Genomic DNA, 10,417 nt, shown 5'->3' with positions numbered 1-10,417 from the left:
TGATCAATTTTCGAACACTGGTCATCCCATTACTAAAACAAAACCTAAACATATGGAACTGCACAATCACACAATAGCTTAGAGGGGTTGGCCACTTTACCTCATGTTTTTTGTAGTGTGTGTAAGTCAGGTGGGGCAGGATATGAGGTAACTTACTAATATACATCTAGTAATATTACTGCTCCACTTTCCTGATATGTAAAGTGAAGCCTCCTGTCTTTTACCTCATCAGCCAGAGATTCCTGTACATAAAATGGCAGCAGATGGAGGGTCATGTGATCTCTATTGGTCCATGTACAATCACCCAATTTTTCTGAATACTATCATAAGATCCTGGCAGTGTCATCGCCCTCCACATGACCCTCCATCTGCCGCCATTTTATGGACAGGAATCTCTGGCTGATGAGGTAAAAGACCAAGAGGCTTCACTTACACTCACCGGCCACTTTATTAGGTACACCATGCTAGTAACGGGTTGGACCCCCTTTTGCCTTCAGAACTGCCTCAATTCTTCGTGGCATAGATACAACAAGGTGCTGGAAGCTCCTCAGAGATTTTGGTCCATATTGACATGATGGCATCACACAGTTGCCGCAGATTTGTCGGCTGCACATCCATGATGCGAATCTCCCGTTCCACCACATCCCAAAGATGCTCTATTGGATTGAGATCTGGTGACTGTGGAGGCCATTTGTGTCCAGTGACCTCATTGTCATGTTCAAGAAACCAGTCTGAGATGATTCCAGCTTTATGCCATGGCGCATTATCCTGCTGAAAGTAGCCATCAGATGTTACAGGGTACATTGTGCTCATAAAGAGATGGACATGGTCAGCAACAATACTCAGGTAGGCTGTGGCGTTGTACCAAGGGGCCCAAAGAGTGCCAAGAAAATATTCCCCACACCATGACACCACCACCACCAGCCTGAACCGTTGATACAAGGCAGGATGGATCCATGCTTTCATGTTGTTGACGCCAAATTCTGACCCTACCATCCGAATGTCGCAGCAGAGATCGGGACTCATCAGACCAGGCAACGTTTTTCCAATCTTCAACTGTCCAATTTCGATGAGCTTGTGCAAATTGTAGCCTCAGTTTCCTGTTCTTAGCTGAAAGGAGTGGCACCCGGTGTGGTCTTCTGCTGCTGTAGCCCATCTGCCTCAAAGTTCGACGTACTGTTCGTTCAGAGATGCTCTTCTGCCTACCTTGGTTGTAACGGGTGGTGATTTGAGTCACTGTTGCCTTTCTATCAGCTCGAACCAGCCTGCCCATTCTCCTCTGACCTCTGGCATCAACAAGGCATTTCCGCCCACAGAACTGCCGCTCACTGGATGTTTTTCTTTTTCGGACCATTCTCTGTAAACCCTAGAGATGGTTGTGCGTGAAAATCCCAGTAGATCAGCAGTTTCTGAAATACTCAGACCAGCCCTTCTGGCACCAACAACCATGCCACGTTCAAAGGCCTCAAATCACCTTTCTTCCCCATACTGATGCTCGGGAGAACTGCAGGAGATTGTCTTGACCATGTCTACATGCCTAAATGCACTGAGTTGCAGCCATTTGATTGGCTGATTAGAAATTAAGTGTACCTAATAAATTGGCCGCTGAGTGTATATATCAATATAATATATAAATATATATATATATATATATATATATATATATATATATATATATACATACTTCATATACCAATAAAGCAGAGCGAAAATATTACTAGATGTATATTGGTAGCTTTCCTCATATCCTGCCCCTCAAACCTACACACACATTACAGAAAACATGAGGTAAAGTGGCCAACCCCTTTAAGGGGGTACAGAGGGTGCAGTCACACTCTGGACCAAGGGCAACATTGGCTTATACGGTGCCTATTGTCTTATGTGTCCACTAGATCTCACTGACCTCAATCAGGAGCTTTCCTATATGCACAATGTGAACGCGCCCTTACACAACAGACCAAAAGAGGATTGTACGCTCTGCGGGGTAAGGTACGTATCAGTTTCATCTCTTATATAACAGGGTGTCAGGTATTGCACCACTTGTTTCTGCCAGTGAATACAGAATATTTATTGACTGTGCCAATGACTCACAATCTTTCCTTTGTCCATCTCTTCGCCGTGTAATAAATATACAACTCTCCCACAGACTTTCCTTAAAGGGGACCTACCACCACGATTCTACCTATAAAGGTAGAACGGGTGGTAGGTGGATGAATGGGACGTAAGGATAGCCCTTTTTGGGCTAAGCCTTACGTCCCGGCTATCCTTTTGTAAACTTTAATCAGTTGATATGTTAATTTAATTAATCGGCTACTGGGGCGTGAAGTAGCCGGACATGAGGCTACTAGTCGCGGCTACTCCACGCCCCAGTAGCCTTGTTCCTCCGCCTACCGGGTAATCTTCGCCCTCGTGCGAATATCCTGCCGTCTGCGCATGCGCAGGCCTACGGGTGCGCGGCCGTAGCTCCGAGGCCGGCGCTACTGCGCATGCGCAGACGCCGGGTGCTCGGACGAGGGCGCGCAGCTACGAGGTGCTGCGCGCCGAAGATTACATGGTAGGCGGAGGAACAAGGCTACTGGGGCGTGGAGTAGCCGCGACTAGTAGCCTCATGTCCGGCTACTCCACGCCCCAGTAGCCGCTTAATTAAATTAACATATCAACTGATTAAAGTTTACAAAAGGATAGCCGGGACGTAAGGATTAGGCCCAAAAAGGGCTATCCTTACGTCCCATTCATCCACCTACCACCCGTTCTACCTTTATAGGTAGAATCGTGGTGGTAGGTCCCCTTTAAGCACTGGTGCCATTCATAGCAAGTACATGTGGTCCTCTACTTTAAGGACATCTACCACCAGGATGAAGGATTGTAAAGCAAGCCCACTGACTAATGGTGTGTGTCCCCTCTGGCAGGATCTTCTCTTATTTTAGCTTCTCGTGTCCTGTTATTTAAAAAAATAATTTAAAAATTATGCAAATTAGCCTAAGGGGCTCCATATCTCTCAATAGAGCCTGGAGCCCCTCAGGCTAATTTTTCAAATTTTCATGTTGATATCAGAGATTTACAAATATATATTGTACCTCTGATATACACTCTAATGCCTCCTAGATATATAGGGGACCGGACTGCTTCAACATCCAGGAGAGACATTGGGATTTACTGCAGATATTCCTGTGGATTTTGCAGTGGAATCAACAGCAAAAAAATGTACATGTTGCTAAACCGAAAATCCAAAATTCTGACTTCCAATATAAACTATGATTGTGACAACTCATAGCATCACCTCCCAGTTCTTGAAGTCACCCCCAGTATAGGTTATCCTACAGTAACTGAGCCTCAGGAGTCCCTGATCCTTTAGACCAGCAGGGTAAGCAGGAAGGGTTAATCATACCTGATGCCAGGAATACCAGGCTACTGTGCTGGGCGGAATTGAGTGGCAGAAACCAGTTTGCTTATGTAATGATGTGGAAACAGTGACACCCAGGGGATAACACGTCCCCAAAGACATAACCAAGGACATAGACAGCAATAGTACTGTGCAAACTACAGCCGCTCCTTACACCACTTATTTTATCACATTAAGTCAATACTAGAGAGAGACATTAAAGGGGAAATCTACTGTAAGTTCACACATGAGGATGAGCAATGATTATGGTGGCTGTTTCTCTTCTGCATTGTTTTTTTGTACACAGGCCATAAGGAAGGGAGAGGAATAACTACTGAAAGAATTTCCAGCCATGGATACACAGGGTGATGTGCTGCCTACCTAAAATAAAAACCCAAAACATTCATTTTAACGTGACAGTAAAAACACCGTCAGCAATTGCCCAAAGTGTAACTATTGATGGAGGAATATATACAGAGGTTTGCAGATGTGTTATAAGGGTGTAGTAGATCCTCCCAGGACTCCAAAGAGAGACAGGGAGAGTCCTGATTACCCCGCCCACACACAGTGATTGACAGGGAGAGTCCTGATTACCCCGCCTACAGACAGTGATTGACAGGGAGAGTCCTGATTACCCCGCCCACAGACAGTGATTGGCAGGGAGAGTCCTGATTACCCCGCCTACAGACAATGATTGACAATGAGAGTCCTGATTACCCCGCCCACACACAGTGATTGACAGTGAGAGTCCTGATTACTCCGCCCACACATAGTGAATGACAGTGAGAGTCCTGATTACCCCGCCCACACACAGTGATTGACAGTGAGAGCCCTGATTACTCTGCCCACACACCGTGATTGACAGTGAGAGTCCTGATTACCCCACCCACACACAGTGATTGACAGTGAGACTCCTGATTACCCCACCCACACACAGTGATTGACAGTGAGAGTCCTGATTACCCCGCCCACACACAGTGATTGACAGTGAGAGCCCTGATTACTCTGCCCACACACCGTGATTGACAGTGAGAGTCCTGATTACTCCGCCCACACACCGTGATTGACAGTGAGAGCCCTGATTACTCCACCCACACACAGACACATGGGTGCAGATATTTTCTTAAGGTGGAGTAGCTGTTCCCTGGAGTAGAAATAGTCACAGCAGAGACAGTACATATTTGTTACAAGGAGTTAACCCTGTAAGAGTGGTTAAACAGGTCCACCCTAAATATTGCGATTGTTATTTGTATTGTCTCCTACTTGGCACTGGTTGCCTTGATAACTATGTTAATTAATATGCCATATGTTGGCAGCTTGACAGCAGAGGAGGAATGTTTTGGCAATATCAAGGAAAGGTGATTGGCTGGAAACCTCAATATTGCAAAAGAGGTAGCGGCAGCGGACAATGATCCCACTCAGGGACATAACTAAAGACGCGCAGGCCCCGGCACAAAGTATAACTAGGGGCCCCCAACTATCCTCGTGCCCTTTCAGCAGCTTATATGACCCATTGGTGTCATACATTTGGGGGATAGACTTCATAAGATATATGTATTTTGGAAACAACATATCAATACAGACGGTCCCCTACTTAAGAACACCCGACTTACATACGACCCCTAGTTACAAACAGACCTCTGGATGTTGGTAATTTACTGTACTTTAGCACTAGGCTACAATAAACAGCTGTAACAGTTATCACAGGCGTCTGTAATGAAGCTTTAGTGTTAATCCTGGTTCTTATGACAATCCAACATTTTTAAAATCCAATTGTCACAGAGACCAAAAATTTTTTTGCTGGGGTTACAATGATAAAATATACAGTTCCGACTTACATACAAACTCAACTTAAGAACAAACCTACAGAGCCTATCTTGTACGTAACCTGGAGACTGCCTGTAATATATCTTTTGTAACAAGGCAACAAGTAAGGTTGAAGAATTTATGATGCTTAAATTGCCATTCATAAATCAAAGGAGATCAAAGAGCAGATTGACACCCCACCTGGGCCCCATTATGGGCCCAGCCACCACTGCGACCTGTATTGCTATGCCGCTGATAACATATATATGAATAATCTATGATTATGCATCTCCAGTGTCTGCTCCCTGCTTTATGTATGAAGGCAAACTAACAGTAAGACTGTCCTATGGACGCTGTCGCTCAACGATCACTTCTTTATAGAAAGAGACATGTTTGGATGATCTCTTAACTTCCTTTCAAGCACAGCGTCGTGCATTTTATAGTGGTCGTGCTTAGTATTGCAAATACTATTCATTCTAATGTGAATGAGCAGCAAGCAGGTCTTGTGACATAATGCCCCAATACTGGACAGCACTGATATAGTGTTAAAACGACAACAAGCCGATGATATTGATTATGTCTACTAAGCGTATGCAATCAACAAAAGATAAAAAAACGGAATACCCCTTTAAAATGAAAGCCCACCTGCAAAAAACAAGCCCTCGCACATGTATTTCAGAAAGCGGAGGGTTAACTATATGACAGAAGTAAAGGCTTAAAGTGGATTATAAAGCACCACAGTCATCACATGGGAGCAATGTGGTTTCACTGCGCCACCTAGTGGCCACCATGGTCACCAGCAGCCGTTTAAAGCGAGTGTAAAACTTAGGCTAAGAATACACATAACAAAAGTATGGCGCTCAGCATTATTATTATACTCTAATTATTGTAATATATAATATTGCTATAAAATGTGGGCGCGAAGCGGAGCGGAGGGAACTTCCGCCCTCACCTTGACGTCACTTCCGCTGAGTCCGCTGCTTCCCGGTCGGTGCTCGCGGCCGCCGCAGGGAGAAGATGAGCGGCGGCCAGTGCGCAGGCGCAGATCGCTTCCAGTACCTGCAGGCTCTGGTCACCGAGTTCCAGGACACGGACAGCGCAGGTGACTGGTCAGGACCATAGTGTCCCTGCGTATACGGATGAAGTGCGGCTACAGTCACGTTACAGTCAATAACGCATTGTCAACTAGGGCTCTGATCACATTATGTTAAAGGGATTACACCCGGTTTTCGGCTTAATTGCATCTCACAGTATTAGTGGGACTTTGAAATTACTACTAATCATAGAAATTGGGGTCTAGTACACTAGTTGATGTCTCTATAGCAGATTTATAGAGGTGACTCTGGCTTTCAGGGCCCCGATCTCATGATCAGTGGAGGTTCCAGTGTTTAGACACTTATCCTCTTTTATGTGGTCAGCGAAAAAGATGTTACAACACCTGTAAGGGGTCAAAATGTCTCCAAAATCAATAATCCTGCTGACTAGAGGCCAAAAAGAGGAAAGTAATTGGGGTAATAAACTGATAAAACAGCCCAGAGACGGAGATGAGTGGACCTGTCAGTGGTCCTGACCATTGGGTCCATTCATCTCAGTTCAGAGATCCTCAATTCAGCGCCTGGATGGAAGCAGAAGCTTCGAAAACTGAGAGCGCCCCTTTAAGAAAACCTCTTTAAGGTGGAATATGTTTCTACGTTATCACATTTGGCCGTCTGTGTCTGATTGCTGGCTCTTTATAGAGTTTTTATTTAATTTTTTTTTTTTTAGATGCCAAAGAACAGGTCCTAGCGAACCTGGCCAACTTCTCGTACGACCCAAAGAACTTCTCTTACCTCCGACAACTGCAGGTCCCAGACCTCTTCCTGGATATGCTGACGGAAGATAATGAAACTCTGGTGGAGTTTGGAATCGGTATGCATAGCGGAGTGCGGCTGAGCTGTAATACCGGACACGGCCTATGGCTGAGAGGGGCGCTGTGACAGGGAGCTAGATGCGTTATGAGAGAGTCCATGTCTATCACATGTCTCTGGATAATCCTGTTAAAGGGGTTTTCCCACGGACAAAAGTTATCCCGTGGATAGGGCCTAACTTGCTGATCAGTGGGGGTCTCAGTGCTGAGACCCCGACAGATCTTGAAAACGATGGTCCTCCGTCGGACCCCTAGTCGCTCCGTCAGACTACTGGAGCAGACGGCTCTGTCTGACCCCTCGTTTTTGAGATCTGGGGGGGTCTCAGCAAGTTAGGCCTTATCCTGTGCATAGGGCCTAACTTTTGTAAGTGGGAAAACCCCTTTAAGGGAAATCTACCATCAAAATCCATCCTGATAAACCAGGGACATTACTCATAGATCCAGGCACTGTGACTGTGGTATCTTCTTATATTAGTTATCCATGGTCTCCTTCCTTCTAGAATCAACTTTTATTATTATGCTAATGTGTCAGAAGTTCCTCCTGCTTCACCGGCTGTTACACTGTCTCCCCTATACACGCAGAACAGGAAATTACAACACACAGTTGGAGTGGGGTGGCGTGCTCCTGCACAGTGTAACAGTCTGTAAAGCTCTGGTACTGCAGATTTAAGAAATAGCGGAGGGCAGCTGTGTCTCAGTCTCTTCCTGCTATGTCCTTTGAGCAGGCAGGGGAGGGAGGGAGAATCCATGAGGAGACTGAGACACAACCCCACAGGCGGCTTCATTGTCTCCTGTTTTCCCTTCCTCCTTGTGATTTGGTTCTCGCTGTCGGCTCTTACAAGCAGGAGGCATTCTGATAGGATACAGCGGAGGTTCTGCACGCAGCACTCACTTCTATATTCTGCTGTGGAAGTCTCAGACTATAATCTCCTCTCTCTCTCTCTTCCAGGAGGTCTCTGTAATCTGTCTCTGGATAAAGCCTGTAAGAGTCACATATTGGCCTCTGGGGGTCCGAGTCTCGTCATCAATTGCCTGTCCAGCCGGCGGGAAGAGACGGTCCTCTCGGCTATCACCGCCCTCATGTACCTGAGCACGGGCGCCTCTCAGGCGGACATCAGCACGCGGCCGGTGGTGGAGTGTATGCTCAGGTTCTCTCTCTCCACCAATCGGAGACTCAGTAATCTGGCCAACGTCTTCCTGGAGGATTATTGTACGGAAGAACAAGTGCGGGAGGCGCGGAGTGTGGAGCAGCACACGGCCCTGGGGATACCCCTCCCCGAAGACTGACCTGGACTATGAACACATCTGCCTAGTACTGCACATCTAATTATACTACTCCTAAAGGGGCGGTGGATAACCGGCCTTGTCATAGGGGCCTACAGTACGGGGGCCCCAAGTGCAATACTCATCCTCTGCTTTCGCTCTCTCATTACACAGAGTTCTATGAACCATCACATGGGAAACTTGATTTGTGATTTTTGAGACTTTTGGGTGGGGACAGATGTCTTTTTGAAATAATCTGCTTAAAGGATCTACGACCAGGATGAAGGATTGTAAACCCAGCACACTGACATACTGGTGTGTACCAACTCTGGCAGGATCTGCTCTTCTTTTAGCTTCTTATGTCCTGTTTGGTTTTTTTTTTTTTTTTTTAAAGGCTATTAAAATTATTCGAATGAGCCTAAGGGGCTTGGGTTCCATAGGTGCTGATCATTTGCATAATTTTTTAAAGATTTTTTTTCTTAAAAACAAGGGCATAGGAAGCTTAAAGAACAGCGAATCCTGCCAGTGTCAGGGTGTTGAAATAAAGTTAATGTGAGTTTTTTTTTTTTTATTAACATGAATTTTTCTTATATTGCAGATATTAAAGAGACTCTGCTATATTCTATTATGAAATGTCCTTTATACAATTCTCTTACTTGAAATCTCACTGTCTACCTATTTTAAAAAAAACTATTTACAAGTCATGTGAGAATGAGCAGAGAAGAGTCATATTTTTACCTGAGAGGAGTCAAGCTTAGAGGTTGCAGCAGAAGGGTCACTTCAGATATCTTTAACCCCTTAACGCTCTGCGCCGTAGCTCTACGGCGCAGAGGTATAAGGGATGTATGAAGAGGGCTCACGGGCTGAGTCCTCTTCATACAGAGGTGGGGGTTTTTGCATTTTGCACAAAACCCCCACCGCTAATAACCGCGGTCGGTGCTGGCGCCGCCATCTTTTTTTCGATCGCCACGCCCCCGAACGTCATCGGGGGGCGGCGATCGGTTGCCATGGTAGCCTCGTGTCTTCTTTTGACACGAGGCTATCTGGCAGCTGCATATTCGTTACAATGAGCCAGTGGCTCATTGTAATGAATGTGCTGCAAAAATGCCATATATTGCAATACAGAAGTATTGCAGTATATGGTAGCAGCGATCTGACCATCTAGGGTTAATGTACCCTAGATGGTCTAAAAGATAGTGAAAAAAAAAAGAAAAAAAAAAGTTTAAAAAATAAAAAAAATTAATAAAATATTAAAAGTTCAAAACATAACAAACAGTAAAAATCACAGACATATTAGGTATCGCCGCGTCCCAAAATGCCCGATCTATCAAAATATAAAAACGGTTACGGCCGGCGGTGACCTCCGAGGCGGGAAATGGCGCCCAAATGTCCGAAATGCGACTTTTACACCTTTTTACATAACATAAAAAATGATCAAAATGTCGCACAGACCTCAAAATGACCCCTCACACATTTCCGTGCGCCAAAGTATGAAAAAGTTATTAGCGTCAGAAGATGGCAAAAAATTTTTTTTCTTTTTTGTACACATTCGTTTAATTTTTGAAAATGTATTAAAACACAATAAAACCTATATAAATTTGGTATCACCGCGATCGCACCGAACCAAAGAATAAAGTAGGTGTGTTATTTGGAGCGAAGAGTGAAAGTCGTAAAAACTGAGCCCACAAGAACGTGACGCACGTGCGGTTTTTTTTCAATTTTTCCACATTTGGAATTTTTTTTCAGCTTCGCAGTACACGGCATGTTAAAATAAATAACATTACGGGAAAGTAAAATTTGTTACGCACAAAATAAGCCCTCACACAGGTCTGTACACGGAAAAATGAAAAAGTTATGGATTTTTGAAGTTGGAGAGCGAGAAATGAGGCGAAAAACCCTCCGTCCTTAAGGGGTTAATATGACAAAGAATAACATTTTTATTCAAATTGCATCAGACTTGTGGTTCTATGTGCTACAGAATTGGGTCATCAAAATTTCAAGACTGTCACAACCTGCAAAATATAGGAATTAAAAACTAAAGACACCACAAAACCTGCACA

At 44.8% G+C, this 10,417-nt stretch overlaps 2 protein-coding genes across 2 annotated transcripts in view; one reads left to right on the top strand and one right to left on the bottom strand.

The window, feature by feature from the left end:
- JPT1 (Jupiter microtubule associated homolog 1) overlaps positions 1-10,417 on the bottom strand; it is an 83,477-nt gene that overhangs the window by 65,073 nt on the left and 7,987 nt on the right. The window lies entirely within an intron of this gene.
- On the top strand, positions 6,142-8,975 carry ARMC7 (armadillo repeat containing 7). Its single transcript, XM_072112441.1, has 3 exons — positions 6,142-6,290; positions 6,953-7,096; positions 8,044-8,975. The coding sequence occupies exons 1-3, from the start codon at positions 6,206-6,208 to the stop codon at positions 8,379-8,381; spliced, it is 567 nt and encodes a 188-aa protein (XP_071968542.1). The 5' UTR covers positions 6,142-6,205; the 3' UTR covers positions 8,382-8,975.

The sequence above is a fragment of the Engystomops pustulosus genome, chromosome 6, assembly GCF_040894005.1.
Source record: "Engystomops pustulosus chromosome 6, aEngPut4.maternal, whole genome shotgun sequence".
Lineage (NCBI taxonomy): Eukaryota > Metazoa > Chordata > Amphibia > Anura > Leptodactylidae > Engystomops > Engystomops pustulosus.
The sequence above is the reverse complement of the archived record's forward strand: the minus strand, read 5'-3'. Positions and strand labels throughout refer to the sequence as shown.